The following is a 20,935-nucleotide window of genomic DNA, read 5'->3' as shown; positions in this document are numbered from 1 at the left end:
TTCATCCTGGTGAATGGCTGGACAAACGTTCTCTAGACTCCATTTTTCAAACAACAGCTAATCCTCCCTCCAGGCACTTCTTTAAGTCCTACATCTGCTGTATCGCCTTCCTCTCACTTCGGACCTCAGCCTCCAAAAACTCGACTCCCTCCCAGCATACGCCGGTCCAAGGGTGCCTCTTTCTGCAGAGCGACATGACCGGTCTTGTCTTCTCGAATCCTATTGGCTAAGGCGCACGCCTCTCATCACGTTGGGGGCGGGACTAGAAGGCAAGGGCCTCTTCCGGGCGCGGGGCGATGACGTCACAGTAGCGGGGCAGGAGGTTTCCGTTGCTGGGGGCTCAACTCTGCTGATTGAAGACCGCTCCGTTGGCGACGCTGTGGCCATGACCATTTGCCAGTTCTTTCTTCAAGGCCGGTGCCGCTTTGGAGACCGGTGCTGGAACGAACATCCCGGCGCCCGGGGGACGGGCGGCGGACGGCAGCAAGCACAGCCACAGCCCGCAGGTGACCTCCCCGCAGAGCTCCGCCGCCCGCGGGGCCGGGGAGGCGGGACGGGGGGCGCCGGGCGGGCAGGTGACCCGGCGGGGGGCTCCGGACGCTGGCGCCTAACCATGAGTTTCTAAATCAGAAGTATGTGTCAAAACTACCCTGTCGGTGAGTGGCAGCGGTGGAGAAACTCCTCGCCACCCTTCCGGGTACATCGCTTCTTCCCCCTGACACCGTGAATCTAGCTTTTAGGAGATCCTCGGCCCCCCACCCCCGTCAAGCAGTCAGGACTCTTCGATTTGGGGGAGTTGCTAACTCCTTTGAAAATTGCATTAAAACATTAGAGTCATACTTTCGAAAGATGCACGTACTCTTAGAACTTGGGGTAAAGTTAAGAACCCTCTGGGTTTAGCAGAAGAGAATTGAAGTCATTTTGACCTGCTCCCGGGGCATAGGACTTTGTCCAAGTATTTGTCTCCAAGGAGGGGAGGGATCAGACGTAAAACCGATAGTACAATGCAAGGTTTTAAAGGTTAGAGGAATAATTGGATTTTATTTTCTCAGAATCAGATCTTAGTGATTTACGGTCTCTTTTCCCCTTTCCTCTTCTTTAGGACTTTTCATCTGGCCCTTGTATTACATAGTGATTGCATTTCCAAACCTTCTTGTGGAAGACAGCACTTTTTGTGTCATTCTTTGTTGGTCTAGTGAAATATTCCAAACCGACCCGGGTGTGGTGGCGCACGCTTGTAATCCCCGCGCTTGGGAGGCGGAGACAGGAGGATCGCGCAGGTTCGAAGCCAGCCACGCTGGCTTAAGAGACCCTGTTTCCACATTAAAAAAAAAAAAAAAAAAAAGTATAAAATAGGTACTGGGAGTGTAGCCCGGAGGTAGAAGGGTTTCCAGGAACCCCAGTACCACCAAAAATAAATAAATTAATAATAATAATAATAATAATAATAATAATAAATCCAGCTTCTGCTACTTAGTGAGGCTCTCAGCAACTTAGTGAGACTCTGTTTCCAAATAAAATATAAAATAGGTCTGGGAGTATAGCCCGGAGGTAGAAGAGGCTCTAGGTTCCACCCTCGGTAATACCAAAAAAAAAAAAAAGAAAGAAAGAGAGAGAGAGAGAGAGAGAGAGAGAGAGAGAGAGAGAGAGAGAGAGAGAAAGAGAAAGATTCCAAACCAAAAATTAGGGCCCAGACTTTGATATAGTGGTTTTGTAAGAACAGAACATCTATTTGGTAGTCTCTGGAGACTTATAGTAAATGTAATAATTAGGAAATAATTGTTGAAGCCAGGCCTAGTGGCACACACCTGTATTGGGGAGGCTGTAATCCCAGTATTTGGGAGGCTGAGACCAGAGGATTGCAGGTGCCAGGAGAGCCTCAGCATCTTAGCAAGACCCTGATTCCAAATAAAAAATAAAATAGGCCTGGGGATATAGTCTGGAGGTAAAAGGTCCCTGGGTTCCACCCTGAATCCCCCACACACAAAGAATTATTGAATGGATAGATTCATGAATTTAAAAATGTAAATAAGCTGGGCGTGGTGCTGCAGTTTGTAATTCCTGCACTTGGGAGGCAGAGACAGGAGGATCAGCAGGTTTGAAGCCAGCCTCAGCTAGCTTAAGAGACCCTGTTTCCAAATAAAAATATTTTTAAAAAGTAGGTCTGGGAATGTATCCCGGAGCAGGAACCCCAGTACCACCAAAAAAAAAAAAAAAAAGAAGTAAATAAAACTCAGTAGATGAATAGTGTAGTTAGCTCCCAGAAAGGAATGCTTCTAGAATTATGAAACCCAAATACAGCATACAAAAGGAAGAGGTGAATTTCTTTCTCTTTTTCTTTCTTCCTTTTTTTTTTTTTTTACAGTTCAAGGGATGGAACCCAGGAGCATTATACCTCTGAGCTGCACCCTCAGCCCTTTATTATTATTATTGTTATTGTTATTATTATTTTGAAACAAGGTCTCACTAAGTTGCAAAGGGCCTCACTAAGTAGCTGAGGCTGTCTGCGAACCTAGATCCTCCTGTCTCAGGGATTAAAGCGTACACCACCACACCTGGCTTGGAAGAAGTGAATTGCTATAGTTCTGTGATCCTCCAAAGGATTTGGATCTTTGGAAAAGTAAGATATCATTTACTGCCGGGCGTGGTGGTGCACGGTTGTAATCCGCGCGCCTGGGAGGTGGAGACAGGTGGATTGCGCAGGTTCAAAGTAAGAGACCCTGTTCCAAATAAAAAATATATATATAAAATAGGTCTGGGAGTATAGCCCAAAAAGGGTTTCATCCCCAGTATCCCCTGCCCAAAAATAATTTACTCCTACTTTAGGGATCTTGTCCACCTGTCTCCTCCCTTTTCTCCATGGACTAATCAAGTATTTTAGAATTGGAGGCATACCTCCCCTCATTCCAGTTTTCAATATATATAATGACATATTTTCTAATTCAGTCAGAAACAAGATGAATTACCTTGATCTTAGTCCCAACTAGGAAGACAATATAGAAGCCAGCACTTGAGATGGTGAGACAGATTCCTGGTCAGCCACAAGTTAGTGAGGCCCTCTGTAACCTAGTGAGACCCTGTTTAAAAATATAAAAAAATAGGGCTACAAATGTAGTTCAGAAGTAGAATGCCCCTAAGTTCAATCTCCACTTCCACCAAAAGATAAGAAACTAAAATTAGAAAATAAAGTAGGGCTAGGGGTATAGTTCAGAGGTAGAATGCCCCTGAGTTCAGTTCCCAGTACCACCAAGAAATAATCAAATAAAAAATATGGAGACAGAAGAGACTCCTTTTGGCTCAGTATTATATATATGAACTCAGTGCACTTTATTCACATGTCAAAACCTCTGTAACCTCCCTATGAAGGGTAGGTTTGTAAATACTGTTTTCCCAGAGGGAAAACTGAGGCAGATAGACTTGAACATCTGTTAAAGGACAGAGGATAGAAATCAATCTTCTATTCATTGTCCAGTTTATTGATTGTTCTCTTTAATTCATTGTCCATTTTTTAGCTTTTACCCCTATATAAGACATAGTGGGGAAGCAAAGAATGATAAAAAGAGCATTTTCTCCTGAAGGAGCTTCTAATTTAGCCCTTCATCCATTCCACTATCATGATACTGTTTATTTGATAATCTTGTCTTTCTTTGGATTTGTAGTCCTGTCGACCTCATTAACTGGAAAGTGCAGTTAGAGCATTGTTTTTTGTTTTTTGTTTTTGCAGGTCTGGGGATGGAACCCAGGGGCATTCAGCCTCCAAGCTACACCCCCAACTCTATTTTTTATTCTTTATTTTGAAACAGGGTCTCACTAAGTTGTGGAGGGCCTCACTACGTAGCTGGGGCTGTCCGCTAACCGCGATCCTCCCGTCTAAGCCTCCAGAAACCTGGGATTACAAGGATGTGCCACCATGCCCAGCCTACAGCGTTGTTTTTGTTATTACACATAACTACATTAGAAATAGATTGTCACTAAAAAATGAGTGGAAATATAGTGCTTTGTATAATTTCTAGATGTAATAAAAATAAAATATAATGAAGATTTTCAAGATTCAAAAGAGAGGTTGCCAACAAAATTGTTCTATTTTGTTGTTTATTGTAGGTAATAACAGGCGTGGATGGAATGCCACCAACCAGAGATATTCCAATGTCATCCAGCCATCCAGTTTTTCCAAATCCACACCATGGGGGGGCAGCAGAGATCAAGAAAAGCCATCTTTTGGTTCTTTGGATTCTGGAGCTTCAACTAGCAGGAATGGGGGCTTTGGATTATCTCAGAACCCATTTGCTTCACTTAGCGCTGATGAGCAGCAGAAAGATGAAAAGAAACTTCTGTAAGTGAAAGCCTTAAGGAAAATCATTGCCCATGTGCTTATTCTAAAAACACCTACAACGTTTTTGTTTTTTAGAAAAAAAGTTGATACTTGCCCAGCATGCACAAGGCCCTCAGTTTGATCCCCAGCATCACAAACAAAACATGCAATAATTGTATATGACATAAGGCTTCAAATGTTTAGTTCTAAGTTGTGGGAAGTAAAAGACTAAACAGTACACTGAAATTATCTTGAGAGCAAAAGCTAAGGAAACAGCATACATAGTCAAGCCCTGTTCTGGCACCAGTCATAAATTTTACCATTATGATCTTATACAATGTCATGAGTCTACTGTACAATAATGAATAAAATTGGTCTGGACAGGGCAACTAAAATAAATTTTAGAAACAAAGGAAGTGATGCTATCAGTGACCTCCAAGATTATAAATTGTTCTGAATTACTTGGTTCTTGTAAAGAACTAATAATTTACAGTGACTTAAGCAAAGACTAACCTTAGAAAGATATTTACAATATACTGTTATCAGCAGAAAGTGGAAAAGGCATAACTAGCACTAAGAAGATATTCTATTACTTTGAAAAAAGAATATATTTGTAAGTGAAATAAAGTCAGGATCTTCTATCACAAAACAATAGTTATCTCTGCGTGATAGGATCATGAGTGATTTTTTTTTTTTTTTTTTGCTTTACTCTGATTTTTCAATAACATTACTTTTTTTTTTTTTTTTTATGGTGGTACTGGGGTTCCCGGAAGCCCTTCTACTTCTGGGCTACACTCCCAGACCTATTTTTACATTTTTATTTGGAAACAGGGTCTCCTAAGTCAGCGCGCGCGGCTGGCTTCGAACCTGCGCGATCCTCCTGTCTCCGCCTCCCAAGCGCAGGGATTACAAGCGTGCGCCACCACGCCCGGCATAACATTACTTTTTTAAAAGAAAACATTTTAGGTGTTACTGTCCTTTCTATATTTGTTGTGATTCTAAATTTAATAACTTTTCTGTGATAACTATCATTTTACTAATTGTCACATTCTGGATGGGGAAAATTTTTGATTTAGAGTTGAATCTCTGCATGGCTTTGCCAGAAATTGTTATGAACATGGGTCTATTTTCCATATTGCAAAATGTAAGAATTAGACAAAATGACCTCTGAAGTCCTATAACCCACAAGAGGCAATTGTCTGGGTCCGTCATTTCAGGTCTCTCCCTCCCAAGTCCCGGAGACAAATCTCCACATTTAGTGCCGTAAATAGAGACTTGAAGGAACCCCGTACAAAAGAGGGAGGGGTCCGCTGCAGAAGCAGCAAAAGCCGAATCCTTGCCCACTTTCCAAGACCCAGTCCCAACAGTCCCATTGCTCCAGCTGAGCTGGTCCGTCGCACACTTTTTAAATTTTATAATTCTTGTAGCCAGGCATGGTGGCGCACGCTTGTAATTCTCGCACTTGGGAGGCGAAGACAGGAGGATCGCGCTGGTTTGGAGCCAGCCTCGCTGGCTTAAGAGACCCTGTTTCCACATAAAAAAGTCAAAAAATAGGTCTGGGAGTGTAGCCCATGGAAGTGTATCCCGGAGGTAGAAGGGCTTCCAGGAACCCCAGTACCACCAAAAAAAAAAAAAAAATTTATAATTCTTGTAGCCAGGTGTGGTAGTACACAACTGTAATCTCAGTACTTGAGACAGGAGGGTCACAGGTTTGAGGACAGCCTCAGCAACTAGTGAGACTCTCATCAACCTAGCAAAACTATTTCAAAACAAAAATAAAATAGGGCTGAGGGTGTAGCTCAGAGGTAGACTGCCTCTAAGCATAATTCCCAATACCACACACACAAAAAAAATGTATGTTCTTTATTTTGTGTGTATGTGTGTGTGTGGTACTGGGGATGGAACCCAGGGACCTCCATCCTCCATGGTACACCTCCAGACCTATTTCTTTTTTTCTTCTTCTTTTTTTTTTTTTTTTTTTTTGTGGTCCTGGGGCAGTGGGACCCAGGGGCCTCTTAACTCCAGGTTATACCCCTGACCTATTTTTTATATTTTATTTGGAAACAGGGTCTCACTAAGTTCCTGAGAGCCTCACTAAGTTGCTGAGGCTGGCTTCAAACCTGTGCAATCATCCTGTCTCAGCCTCCCAAGTGCTGGGATTACAAGCATGCGCCACCATGCCCTGCTCTTATTTCATGTTTTATTTGGAAACAGGGTTTCACTAAGTTGCTGAGAGCCTCACTAAGATACTGAGGCTGGCTTTGAACCTGTCTCAGCCTCCCAAGTACTGGGATTACAGACATGCGCCACCACGCCCAGCTCTGTGCTATTTATGATAGTTCTTAAGTATGTTGGCTAATGGTTCCGTGATTTCGAATACCAAAATTATTAAATTTTCTGACATTTTATTATTTTTTAATTTATTATTATTATTATTTTTTTGGTAGTACTTAGGGATGGAACCTAGGGTCATTCTACCTTCAAGCTATACCCCCAACCCTATTTTTTTATTTTTTATTTTGAAACAGTCTCACTGAGTTACAAAGGGCCTCACTAAGTAGTAGCTGAGGCTATCTACAAACCTCGATCCTCCTGTTTCAGCCTCCCAAATGCTGGGATTACAAGCATGTGCCACCATGTCTGGCTTCTGATATTTTATTATTGATAACCACAAAATGGTTTACATTTGTGTTAGTTACTGCTTTAAAAAGATTCTTCAAAAAACATAATAAAAATCTAAAACTATATATTTATTAGAATTTAAAATTTGTCATTGAAAATCATAATAAATTTTAACAGGCAGAGCCAGTTGTGGTAGCGCACATTTGTAATCCCAGTACTTGGGAGGCTGAGACAGGATGATCATGCAGGTTCGAAGCAGCCTCAGCTACTTAGTGAGGCTTTCAGCAACTTAGTGAGACCCTGTTTCCAAACAAAATATAAAATAGGTCTGGGAGTGTAGCCTAGAGGTAGAAGGGTTCCATCCCCAGTACCCAAAAAAAAAAAAAATTAAAAAATAACAAGCGGGTAGAAAAATCCTTTATTCTTTATTTTTTTTCTTTCTTCAGGGAAGGAATCGTAAAAGATATGGAGGTTTGGGAAACCTCAGGGCAGTGGATGTTTTCTGTTTATTCACCAGTGAGAACAAAACCTAGTATTTCAGGTAACTGAGAAATTATGGGGGTTTTGTTTTGTTTATTTGGGGGAGTGTTTTGTTTTTTCCAGTCCTGGGATCTTAAGGCCTTATACAAGTTAGGCAAGTCCTCTACAACTGAGCTTTACCCCAGCCCAGAAATTGTGTGTCTTCAAAATGTATTTCAAAACTTTTATTCTCTTTTTTGTGTGTGTGTGTGCTGGGGTTTGAGCCCAGAGGCATTCTATCTCCAGGCTATATTCCCACCCTTTTTATTTTGAAACAGGGTCTCACTGAGTTGCTGAGGGCTTGGCTAAGTGGCTAAGGCTGGCGTCAAACCTGCAGTCCTTCTATCTCAGCCTCCTAAGTGCTGAAATTACCGGCATGTACCACCATGCTGGCTCTAAATCTTAACTTCCTAGATCCAAAACCATATTAAATAAATTACTACAAATTTATCGATAGTTAGGAGAGTTGGACATTGGTTGTAAGTATCCACTTATTCTAGCAGAATTTCATAATTCAGGGACTGAGGTTGGAGAATATAGTGCTTTAAAAATATATAGTTCTTATGACAAAAATAATAAAATGAGGGCATACTACAATTCGAAGCCCAGCAACCAGCTTTCTTGATCACACACAGATGAAACCTCAGAGCCTCCTAACTGCCTGTAATGAGTGGCAGACAGCGTGTAGCTCTTTTCACCCTCAGCCCTTATTTTTATTTTGAAACAGGGTCTCGCAGAGTTGCTAAGGCTAGACTCCAAGCTGTGATCCTCCTATCGCAGCCTCCCAAATACTTGGATCACAGGTGTGTGCCACCCTGCCCAGCTACCCCCAGTCTTTTTACTTTTTACTTTGAAACAGGATCTCACTAAGTTACCTAGGCTGGCCTCACTCTTTTGATCCTCCTATCTCAGCGTTCCAGTGAATTGGTAAATATTTCCTAAATTTCTGTTTTCATTTTGAATGTGGTAATTATCCATAGATGTAACACATATAAACAAAAGCTTTTGGGAGTCTTTAATGATCTGGGGATGTGAATGGGTCCTGAGACTAAACTGAGTTCTGCTGTTCTTAGGCATCCATTATAAATAATGAATTAACTTTTCCTATGTGCATAGAATAATACTTCTTTTGCATCACCCTTGCAAAGATTGAGAAAATACTCTAATCATTTTCTGTGTTCTGTGGTTGAGATGAGAAACCCTAATTGGTCATAGCTGGAAGGAATAGCATAAGGTGCTTATCCATGCCTACCCATTCATGGGGACAGTGTCGGGGCTCAGGCCTGAATGAAGAGAAGGGATCGTGATAGGAAGATTCGGAGAAAACGTTGCTGGCTGTATGAGAAAGTAGTGCAAAGACTGAGATGGGGACATGACGGGCACAGCTGAGTACTAGTTAGGCTTGAATCACTAGAGGAGAGTAAAGAAGGGAAAGAGTAACAAACGTAAAGCCAGGTAACTCGGACCAGATGATGGGCAGCCATAAAGAGCTTTCAGCAGAAGAGAGATATGGTCTGATTACAAAAAGCTTACTCAGACTACTGTGTGTGGGGGGAAATGGTGTCTTGGGAGCAGGGATAAAAATAGAGGCAGGGAAGCCGGGCGCGGAGGCCCACGCTTGTAATCCCAGCATTCGGGAGGCTGAGACGGGAAGAATTGCGGTTCGCGGACAGCCTCAGCTACTTAGGCCCTTTGCAACTCAGTGAAACCCTGTTTCAAAATAAAGAATAAAAAATAGGGTTGGGGGTATCACTCAGAGGTAGAATGTCCCTGGTTCCATCCCTAGTACTGCAAAAAAAATTTTTTTAAATAAAGGCAGGGAGACAAGTGAGGGGTGATTGCTGCTGATGTGGAAATTAGAGTTATTACTGGAGACAGAATTGGTCAAATTCATGTTCTGTTTTGGAGTCTGAACTGGCAGAATACTGATAGATATGGGGAAAGAAAGAAATCCAATGATTTCTAGGGTTTTTTGGCCTAGGAGAGGTGTCTTTGGAGTTAATGATACATGGATTACAAGAAATGCTGTGTAGAAATTATCTTGAAGCCTGGGGTGGTGGCACATGTTTGTAATCCTAGTACTTGAGAGGCTGAGACAGGAGGATCACAGGTTTGATGACAGTCTCAGGAAGAAGTAAGGCTCTCATCAACCTAGCAAGACCCTGTTTCCAAATAAAAGAATATAAAATAGGGCTGGGAGTGTTGCTCGGAGGTAAAATATCCTAAGTTCAATCCCCAGTGCCACAAAAAAAAAAAAAGAAAAAGAAATTATCTTGAACATATTTTCCTTTCGTGATAAATTTTTTTAATCATAGAGGATATAGCTATTGCCACAGAAGACTTAGAAAGTACAAAAATATTAAATAAAATAAAAATCAAACTGAACATGGTGGTGCACGCTTGTAATCCCAGCATTTGGAAGGCAGAGACAGGAGGATCACTGTTTGCGGACAAACTCAGCTACTTAGTGAGGCCCTTTTGCAACTCAGACCCTGTTTCAAAATAAAGTATAAACATAGGGTTTGGGGTGTCACTTGGAGGTAAAATGCCCCTGGATTCTGCCCCTAATACCGCAAAAAATAATAAATAGGGCTGGGGGTGTAGCACAGAGGTAGAAAGCCCCTGGGTTCAATCCCCAGTACCACACACACACACCAAAAAAAAAAAAAAAAAAAAAATTGAAAGCATTTTATCTCTAATGTAAGTTGTATTTCTTTTTTTCAAACTGGGGATTGAACTCAGGGGCATTCTTGAGTTACACGCCCAGCCCTATTTTTTATTCTTTATTTTGAAACAGGGTCTCACTAAGTTGCGGAGGCTGGCTGCAAACCTGTGATCTTCCTGTCTCAGCCTCCCAAGTACTGGGATTACAAGCGTGCACCACCACACCCAGCTTGTCAGTTGTATTTTTAAATTTAACTTTATTTCATTTATTTACTATTAGAATTTTTTATGAATTCCTTGTTCTTTAACCATGTGTTATTTTTCTTATTGACTGGTAAGAGCTATTTGTATATTAAGGACATTACCTTTTCTCCTGTCATATATGTTGCAATTATGGCTTTTCTAGTTTACCATTTTCTTTTTAAATTTTGTTTATTACAGACTTTAATATACTATTTTTGGACTGAAGTTTTGTTTGTGTTGGGGTGTGTGTGTGTGTGTGTGTGTGTGTGTGTCCTTATGTGTGGTGTACTGGGGATTGAACCCAGGGACATTCTACCTTCAGACTGCACACCTATTTGGGTTTTTGTTGTTTTGTTTTGTTTTCATGTTTGTTTGTTTTTTGCAGTACTGGGGATGGCATCCACAAATCCTACATCTGAGCTAAACCCCCAGCCCTATTTTCTTTATTCTTTATTTTGAAACAGAGTTGCAAAGGGCCTCACTAAGTAGCTGAGGCTGTCCACAAACCCAGAGCCTCCTGTCTCAGCCTCCCAAATGCTGAGATTACAGACATGCACCACCATGTCTGGCTCCTATTTTATTTTTTATTTTGAAACAGGGTCTCACTAAGTGGAGGAGAGTCTCACTACTTGCTGAGGCTGTACTTGAACCTGTGATCCTACTTTCTCAGCCTCCCAAGTACTGGGATTATAAGTGTGAGCCATCATGCCCCACAGGACTGACTTCGAATGTATATATAGTCAGATCTTTTTCTTTGTAATTCCTTCTACTCCATTTGTCTTTTGAAAATTACTCCCCACATGGAGATTAAATAACTTTATTCTCATTTTACACTTTATTAAATATTAAATGGAAGCTTTAAGTTTTTTCTTATCATGATGTAAATTTTCTGATAATCAACTCTAACATACTTTCTTATATATCACCTCTAGTTCTACTATCAAAATTACTAGTATTTATGTTAAAGATTCCAATTGATTCCTCACTTTAGGTTTTACAGACATTTCACCAGAGGAGTTGAGGCTTGAATACCATAACTTCTTAACCAGCAATAACTTACAGAGTTATGTAAGTCTGTTTCCTATTCAGCTACCTCAATAACAAATTGGCTGTCAGTTACTGTTATGGGTGTTTGTAGTGACTTCCTTGAATTTTGGCAAAGCTAATGAGGAATGTAATTGTTTTTAGGAAAGTCCCTCCCCAATTACTTTCTTAGAAATTGGTTGGTTATCTAAAAATGATAATATATTTTAACTCTAGTAATTAGGAATATCATTATTTTTGTTATAAATTATTCAGTATCCAGTCCCAGAAATCAAACCCTTTCATCATTTGACATTTAATGAGCATCTATTAGATACAGATCTCATGATGAATGTTAAAAGAACAAAGTTAAACAAGATAAAGTCTGTAATACAGATTAACATCCTCACATATCAAATATCAAAAATAAATAATAAGTTGGGTCAGTGGAATCGAGTAAGTTGGGTACCTGAAGGAAACGGAATTTTCCTGTTCTCTACAGTCATGATTATACGTTTCAACTACTGCACATACTCACCTCCTATCCAAATGTATCTGTGTGCTACCAGGTGCTTGTGATTCCCTGGATGAAAGGAGGAGTTACAGAAAGGAAGATGTGACTAGAGCTAGCATGTTTTTGGCAAATAGAAGCAGGTCAATGCACATTTTATAAGTTATGCACCATAAAACTGTTACATAAACTTTTTGTGATTTGGGCAAATATGTGAATTGTTATTGAAGGAATTATTTAAACACTCAAAATTGAATTTTTTTCTCTCTTCAGCTAAATTCTGTCCAACAGTTAATAAATCAATGGAGGAATAGGATAAATGAACTGAAAAGTCTAAATACCTCAACAAAAGCAGCTTTGGTGAGTATTGCAGAATTTTGTTCAAGAAAGAGTCTTACCACTTTTTTTTTTGCAGAGATTTTACTTTGCATTTGGAGAGCAAAGCAGAAATTATGTCAAGAATTAAGATACACATACTTTCAAAATATCATCATTTATTTATTTGTTTATTTATTTATTGTGTGTGTGTGGTACTAGGGATGGAACCCAGGAGCCTTCTACATCGGGCTATACTCCTAGACCTATTTTATATTTTATTTGGAAACAGGGTCTCACTAAGTTGCCAAGAGCCCCACTAAGTAGCTGAGGTTGGCTTCGAACCTGCGTGATCATCCTGTCTCAGCCTCCCAAGTACTGGGATTAAAAGCGTGAGCCACCACGCCCAGCTAAAATATCATTTAGAGTCAAGGTCACAGAATTGTTTTCTCTCTATTTTGACAGAAAAGCAGGGATATCCAGGCATGTTGGTAAATGCTTGTAACCCAAGCATTTGGGAGGCTGAGATAAGAAGATCATGGCCGTTTGTGGACAGCCTCAGCTACTTAATGAGGCCCTTCGCAACTCAACGAGACTCTGTTTCAAAAACTAAAAATACGAGCCAGGCGTGGTGGCGCACGCTTGTAATCCCTGCGCTTGCAAGGCTGAGACAGGAGGATCGCACAGGTTCGAAGCCAGCCTCAGCTACTTAGTGAGGCTCTCAGCAACTTAGTGAGACCCTGTTTCCAAATAAAATATAAAAAAAAGGTCTGGGAGTATATCCCAGAGGTAGAAAGCCTCTGGGTTCCACCCCCAGTACCACCCAAAAAAAAAAAATACTAAAAAACTAGGGCTGGGGGTGTAGCTCAGAGGTACAGTGCCCCTGGGTTCCATCCCTAGTACTGAAAAAAAAAGAGAGAGAGAGAAATATTACATAAATTCAAGTATTTAAGGTTGTGTTTAAAAAGAAATTACTTTGAAAAATGATATGAATAGACAGGCCATGTGTTCTTTTGTCACAAAAGGACACTGACCAGAAGTTCTTTCAAATGCATATATCTCCTTAGAAAAAATATATATGTATTTATTAGATATATGTTACATTATATTATATATAGATATATACCTGTATATACAGATCAATATATTAGATATATAGACTAAAGATACTCTATATGATTCTGTTTTTATGAAATATCTTGATATTGATATGCAGAAGAGTGATTGCCTGAGACCAGAAGTTGAGAAGGTTATATAACATATTAAATTTATATTATGTATATATTTATTAGGTGTATAATTTTAGTTATCTATCACACACACTTGTCTCCAAAGATATATGGTCCTCATTAGACTTCTGGTACAAGCTATTTTCTTTCACCTGTTTTTTGTTTTGTTTTGTTTTGTTTGTTTTTTGTTTTGGGGGATTTTTGGTGATACTGGGGTTCCTGGAAACCTTCTACCTCTGGGCTACACTCCCAGACCCATTTTTATATTTTTACTTGGAAACAGGGTCTCTTAAGCCAGCACGGCTAGCTTCGAACCTACGAAATCCTCCTGTCTCCACCTCCCAAGCGCAGGGATTACAAGCATGTCCCACCACGCCTGGCTTTGTTCTTAATTTCTGAAACAGGGTCTCATTAAGTTGCAGAGAGCCTCACTAAGTAGCTAAGGCTGTCAGCAAAACACTATCCTCCGGTCTCAGCCTCCAATGCTGGGATTACAAGCGTGTGTCACCACACCCAGTTGGGTTTTGTTTTCGTTTTTTTTTTTTTAAACATGGTCTCACTGAGCTGCAAGGGCCTCACTAAGTAGCTGAGGCTGTCCATGAACCACAATCCTCCGGTCGCTGCCTCCCAAATGCTGGGATTACAAGCGTGCGCCACCATACCCAGCTCTTTGACCTTTCAGTTGTGATGACATCTGAGTTTTAGTGGGACTTCTTGGAAGTATTCTGTCCCTTGGGGAGAAGTATCCACCATCGCCATTGATGGGAGCTGATAGAAAAGGAGTAACTGAGTCCAGGGAACTGCATAACTTCCCTCAAGGCTGGAAGTTCCTTGCTCTTTTTAACTTCCTAGGGCTCCTCCATAGCTAATCTAGAACAGTCCATCCTCCACTGGCTTAGTATGTCGTTTATTCTTTCTTTTTCATGAGTAATAATAATTCTTTGTATGGATAGACTATAATTTACCCATTTACCTACAAATGAATATTAGGCTAAGGAAGAGAAGTTAGACCAAAAAAATACATTCTATATGATTTTTTTTCTTTGTTTTTGTGGTGCTGGGGATGGAACCCAGAGGCTTTCTACCTTTGGGCTATACTCCCAGATCTATTCTGTATTTTATTTGGAAACAGGGTCTCGCTAAGTTGCTGAGAGCCTTACTAAGTAGCTGAGGCTGGCTTTGAACCTGTGTGATCCTCTCGTTTTAGCCTCCCAGGCGCTGAGATTACAAGTGTGCGCCACCACACCCAGCTTATATGATTGTTTTTATGAAACATCTCTATATTGATAAGCAGACGAGTGATTGCCTGGGACCAGAAGTTGAGAGGGAGGTTGACTGGGAAGGGAAAAGGCAGCTTTAGGGGTAACAGCAATGTTCTGAACCTTGACTGTGCATGGCTACAAGTTTTTCATAACTCATTAAAATGTGTACATAAGCTGGGCATGGTGGCACACGCCTGTAATCCCTGCCCTTGGGAGGCTGAGACAGGAGGATCACACAGGTTCGAAGCCAGCCTCAGCTACTGAGTGGGGCTCTCAGCAATTTAGTGAGACCCTGTTTCCAAATAAAAATATAAAATAGGTCTGGGAGTATAATCTGGAGGTAGAAAGCCTCTGGGTTCAACCCCCAGCACCACACACACAAAAAAATGTGTACATAAAAATGTGTATTTTATGTAAATTAGCCTTCAATCAAGTTTATTGTTTTAAATGCTATTGGGGCTTCCAAATGAGACAAGTTATGTCTGCTTGGTTTAATTAGCAACAGTTTCTTAGAGAGAAGAAGACTGAAAAGTTCTTTGAAAAGGCTTAAGATTTAGTTAGCAGAGATAAGAAAACATAAAATATTCTTAGGGAATAGGAAATGTTTAATGGATTTTAGTGGTAAGCTTTTATCATATAATTGTATATCTACTTCAGTTTAAGCCTTAGAGTAGAGTAGGTGTCCTCTAAAGGTCTTTTTTACCTACATCTAGATTTCTTAACAAAGATCAGATTTCATATGAAGAGACCTGAAATGTATTATTAAAAAATATATGTCAGCTGGGAGTGATGGCATACGCTTGTAATCCTAGCACTTGGGAAGCTAAGACAGGAGGATTGCACAGGTTCGAAGCCAGCCTCAGCTACTTAGGCTCTCAGCTACTTAGTGAGACCCTGTTTCCAAATAAAGTATAAAATAGGTCTGGGAGTATAGCCTGGAGGTAGAAAAACCCCTGGGTTCCACCCTCAGTACCACAAAACACATAAATAGTTCATATAAGATGGGCGTGTTGGCATATACTTGTAATCCCAGTACCTAGGAGGTTGAGACAGAAAGATTGCAAATTTGCAGCCAGCCTCAGAAACTTAGTGAGGCCCTCTGTAATTTAGAGAGACTTTGTTTCAAAAATAAAATAGGGTTGGGGGTATAGCTCTATGCCCCTTGGTTCAATTCCTGGTACCCCAAAAAAAAAAAAAAAAGTTTTGATTATGATATGTGTTCACTGTAGAAATCTAGAAAGTATAAAAAAGCATCAATAAAATTAGAATAGTAATTACTCAGACAATCACTATTTTGCCTTAGAGTAGAGTAGGTGTCCTCTAAAGGTCTTTTTTACCTACATCTAGATTTCTTAACAAAGATCAGATTTCATATGAAGAGACCTGAAATGTATTATTAAAAAATATATGTCAGCTGGGAGTGATGGCATACGCTTGTAATCCTAGCACTTGGGAAGCTAAGACAGGAGGATTGCACAGGTTTTTTTTCTTTTTTTTCTTTTTTTTCTTTTTGGTGCTAGATATCAAACCCAGGACTTGCTAATCAAGTACTCCACTACAATTAAATCCCCAGCTCTCACTATTAACATATATATTTAACTTCACATTTAAAATGCATGTTTGAAAAAACTTTTTTTTTTTTTTTTTTTTTTTTTTTGCAGTACTAGGGATGGAACCCAGGGACATTCTACCTTCGAGCCATACCCCCAGCCCTATTTTTTATTTTTTATTTTGAAACAGGGTCTCATTAAGTTGCAGAGGGCCTCACTGAGTAGCTGAGGCTGTCCTTGAACCGTGATCCTCCTGTCTCAGCCTCCCAAATGCTGGGATCACAAGCGTGTGCCACCACGCCCGGCTGTACATTTGAAAATTTGAATTTGGCTATAAAGTGTATAAAAAAGGTACTTGAAAATTATTGATTGAGCACTGTATTATTTGCATTCTTTTTAAAGCTCTCTGATGTAAAGAATGGAATAAGTCAAGCAGCATCTACATTTGGATTTGCAAGTAGTCAAGCAAGAACATTTGGGTCACCAGGTAAGTGATAACGTAATGTAGGATTTCACTGATTCAGAAGAGTAGGATTTTGTAGATTTCTTATCCTAAAGCCAGAATCGCCATTATAACTCACCCTTGTAAATTCTACCACCTTCCATTAAGGATTCTCAAAGAACTTGGCTCACAAAGCATTTCTGAAAGGCAGGCCAGAATGAGCGTGTTCTTTGAAAAACATTACAGCTTAGGTTTTAGAAGTACATATTAGGCCGGGCGTGGTGGTGCACGCTTGTAATCCCAGCATTTGGGAGGCTGAGACCAGAGGATCGTGGTTCGTGGACAGCCTCAGCTACTTAGTGAGGCCCTCTGCAACTCAGTGAGACCCTGTTTCAAAAATAAAGAATAAATATTGGGCAGAGGGTGTAGCTCAGAGGTCAGATGTCTCTGGGTTCCATCCCCAGACCCCCCACACACAAAAAAAAAAAAAGAACTACATATTAGGAATATTTCCTCAGGAGTTTCATAGGAATACACAGTTATGGTAGCAGCACCTTTGAGAACTTCCTTGTCACTGTGTAGCTGTCTGGTGACCGCCCTGGTGAGATGGCACGAGGAGCCAGAAGTGAAAAATCTGTTCCCTGTCCCTGAGATTTCTCTTGGGTGAAGGTAATTACAGAATTTTCACTTTTCTCCCAATAAGCTACTCAACGTCCAAACGTAGTAGCAGCAAGAAAAGGAGATGCAGTTGGGCATGGCGTGCACTCCTGTAATCCCAGTACTTGGGAGACTGAGGCAGGAGGATCTCAGTTTTATGGCCAGCCTTGGCAACTCAGTGAGGCCATCTGCAACTTAATGAGACCCTGTTTCTAAATAAAATAGGGAAAATAGGGCTGGGGTGTAGCTCAAGACTACAGAATACCCCTGAATTCAATCCAGAGAAAGAAGGAAGGAAGGGAGGGAGGGAGGGAGGGAGGAATATGGCTACATTTTCTCACTATAATAGGTTTTTTTCTTTCTCTGCTTTTTTTTTTTTTTATCTAGGTTTTCCAGTGAATAATATCAACAGTGATAATGCTCGGAATTTTAGTTTTAAAACAAGCCCTGGGTTTGCCAGTGCTCCTTCTGGAAGCCCTTCTGTGTTTGGGAATCCGCCAGCGTTTGGAGCTGTACCCTCTGCCAGTTCTGTCACCTCTACTTCCAATCCAACTTTTGGATTTGGGAAACCTGAAATTACATCCGCTGCTACGTTTTCATTTAAAAGCCCTGCAGCTTCCGGTTTTGGATCACCTGGATTTTCAGGATTTCCTCCTTCCTTGGCAACAGGCCCTTTTGGGGCTCCAGTAGCCCCCGTCTTCGGAAGCAGCAGTCCTGTGGCTGATTTGGGTAGTCCTGGCTCACATTTTCACACTGCCTTTCCCAAGCCATCTAATAACACCTTTGGAGACAGCAGCACCTCCGCCTCCCTCTCAGTTTCAAATGTCATAGCAACCGATAATGTGTTATTCACACCCAAGAATCAACTAACAGTAGAAGAACTGGAACAATTTCAATCCAAGAAATTTACCCTGGGAAAAATTCCACTGAAACCACCACCTGTGGAACTTCTAAATATTTAAAAGGGCAATCATAAATACAGAAAAAAATAGCTTTTGAAGAGTTTGTTTTTGCAGTGCTAGGGGTCAAACCCAGGGCTGTGGATGCTAGGCAGGCACTCTACCACTGAGCTAATGGTTTTTAAACTTGTCTTGAGTGGTTTATATAAAAGTGCAGGTGTGTGTGTGTGTGTGTGTGTGTGTGTGTGTGTGTGTAAATGTATATAAACATATTTATGAGGACTATAAAGTTCCAATTATTTTAGTGATTTTAAAGCTTAACATTTTTCCTTAAGCCTAACTGAAACATAACTAAATATAATAAATGTTCAGCAGCAAGGGAATTTTTTGGTACCGTAATTATGAACAGAACTGAAAAATTGTGTATACTAAGTAAGTAATCTCATCTCATCCTCTCTCACTTTACTTCCTCATCTTTTAAAGCGCAGGCACGCTCTTGTATGTGTGTGTGTGTGTGTGTGTGCGCGTGTGTGTATGTCTGTGTCTGTTGATCAGACCTGGAGCCGCGAGTATGCTAGATTAGACTTATATCCATCTCTGCCTTTTTTCCCCTCCCTCAGCTTCCAATTCCTTTTCTCTTACCTTCAGCCAGAGGAAAGTTCAGAAACAAGACTAGGATGTTCTAGCTGGATGATGGTAGCTGCTTGTCTTTACTCTTAGCCCTATTCTTTCAATTCTGCCTTTTCGTTTTATCTCCATTACTATAGGAAATCATTGAAAGCTTTCAAAAAGTGAGGGATCTTTTAAAAAGGATGCTTTGAAGTATGAAAAAGATTAATGAGGATGTTTTCTTTCCCTAAAATATAAATATTAAGAATGATTACAGTAAGCCAGGAGTGGTGGTGCATGCCTGTAATCCCAGTACTTAGGAGGCTGAGACAGGAGAATTGCAGGTTCAGGGCCAGCCTCGACAATTTAGTGAGGCCCTCTGCAACTTAGTGAGACCCTGCTTCAAAATAAAAATAGGGCTGGGGTGTATCTCAAAGGTAGACCACCCTGGGTTCAGTCCCAGTACCACATACATACAAAAAAAAATTATGGGAGAAACTCAAAAAGCCTAATCCCTCATTAATACTAAAGGCACATTAAAATGAGATACCACTAAATGCCCATCAACCTGGCAAAATGAAAATCTGACAATAACAAGTACTCATGAAGATGTAATATAAAAACTGTGCTCTTGGTGGAAGTATGGACTGGTGCAGGCACTTCAGAGAGCAGTCTAGTAGGTAACGTTGAAGACACACATCATGTACAACCTAGCTGTTCTCTTATGCAAGACACTTGCTACTCCTAAGTGTGGCCAGACCTGGACCAGCAGCATCCGTACTGTGAACTTAATACAAATGCAGTGTTCAGTCTCACCCCAACTTACTGATTCAGAGACTGCACGTTAACAAGACCCACCCAGTGATGGGTGTGCGCATGAATGTAAAGAGACCGACGTGTGGGAACAAGGAGACTAAGAAAATGTGCAGAATCTCATTTGTAGCAGCAAAATGTGGAACTGCTAGAGGTCCATTGACTGGATAACTTACAGCCTTTGTATGATGGGATACGTCTGTACATCATATAAACTATAAGATGGCAGATGCAGAATATTATGTATGATACACTAAAGTATAAAATGCAAAACAAGTGATATTATTTATAGATACCTAAATAGGAATAACAATATGGGAATGATAAACTCAGAATAATGTTTACTTAGGGGAAAAATGAAATGGGATCCAAGAGGTAAAGATTCACGTGTGACTTTTTTTTAATCAAAACTTTATTTGGTACAGTTTTAACAGTGGTTGAGGAGTACATATTTATTGTAATTTTCTGTATTTTCCCATATGCTTAAAATAGGTTTATAAACTTAAAAGATTTTAGAAAATTTTAAAAATGCCTTTTCTCACCCTACATTGTGTACTACCAGGTAGCTTTCATATTTCTGAAGATATGACTTTGAATTGGCTGGTCTGTCAAGTTACTTTGGAGTATTTTGGATTAAATATGCCACACTGATGAAGTTTGTTCAAATACTGAAGCGCAGGCGTAAACCGCTCTAGAGAACATGTTATTTATAGCCTATCATGTGCTAAGGGTCATATGCCAATATTTGCCAACCAAAATGAAGACTTTGACTAACTGGTTTGTGTCTATTTCTTTAATTACACCAGACAAGATAACCTAGAGTCAATCTGTCAAGCAGTTACTTTGAAGCTCTTATCCACCTCATGTCCTCAAGCAGGTGGAAGGCTGGTGAGCTTATAATATAAACAGCATTTAGTCCTGACAGCAATGAAGCAGAAGACAAGAAGAGTTCCATGACTCTTCTCTTCATCACAGTCAAGCTTTTTCCATTGGAGATTTTGAGAGCAAAGTGCGGTGGCTCGTGCCTGTAATTCTAGTACTTGGGAGGCTGAGGCAGGAGGATCGCAGGTTTGCGGACAGCCTCAGCAAGTAGTGAGACTCTCCTCAACCTAGCAGACTCTGTTTCAAAAAATAAAATAGGGATAGGGTGTAGCTCAGAGAGGTAGAATGCCCCTGGGTTCAATCTCTAATACCACAAAACATATATTTTTAAACCATTTGTGACTCCTGACAACATCTCCCCTCCACCAAAAAAAAAAAAAAAA

At 40.5% G+C, this 20,935-nt stretch overlaps 1 protein-coding gene across 2 annotated transcripts; it reads left to right on the top strand.

The window, feature by feature from the left end:
• Positions 1-382: 382 nt before the first annotated feature.
• NUP42 (nucleoporin 42) lies at positions 383-18,311 on the top strand (the record flags this gene model as incomplete). Of its 2 annotated transcripts, none has more annotated exons than XM_080701471.1 (7): positions 383-506; positions 4,102-4,333; positions 7,381-7,475; positions 11,352-11,428; positions 12,168-12,254; positions 16,653-16,737; positions 17,737-18,311. In XM_080701471.1, 7 exons carry the CDS (start codon positions 386-388, stop codon positions 18,309-18,311), a joined length of 1,272 nt encoding a protein of 423 aa, XP_080557597.1. The 2 variants fall into 2 exon arrangements, with proteins under 2 accessions (XP_080557597.1, XP_080557596.1); XM_080701470.1 differs by having other exon boundaries at positions 386-506; positions 12,168-12,245.
• Between the last annotated feature and the right edge of the window lie 2,624 nt (positions 18,312-20,935).

This window comes from Muscardinus avellanarius, assembly GCF_963383645.1.
Source record: "Muscardinus avellanarius genome assembly, chromosome: 9".
Taxonomy (NCBI): Eukaryota; Metazoa; Chordata; class Mammalia; order Rodentia; family Gliridae; genus Muscardinus; species Muscardinus avellanarius.
This window is presented reverse-complemented; position numbering and strand designations above follow the sequence as displayed.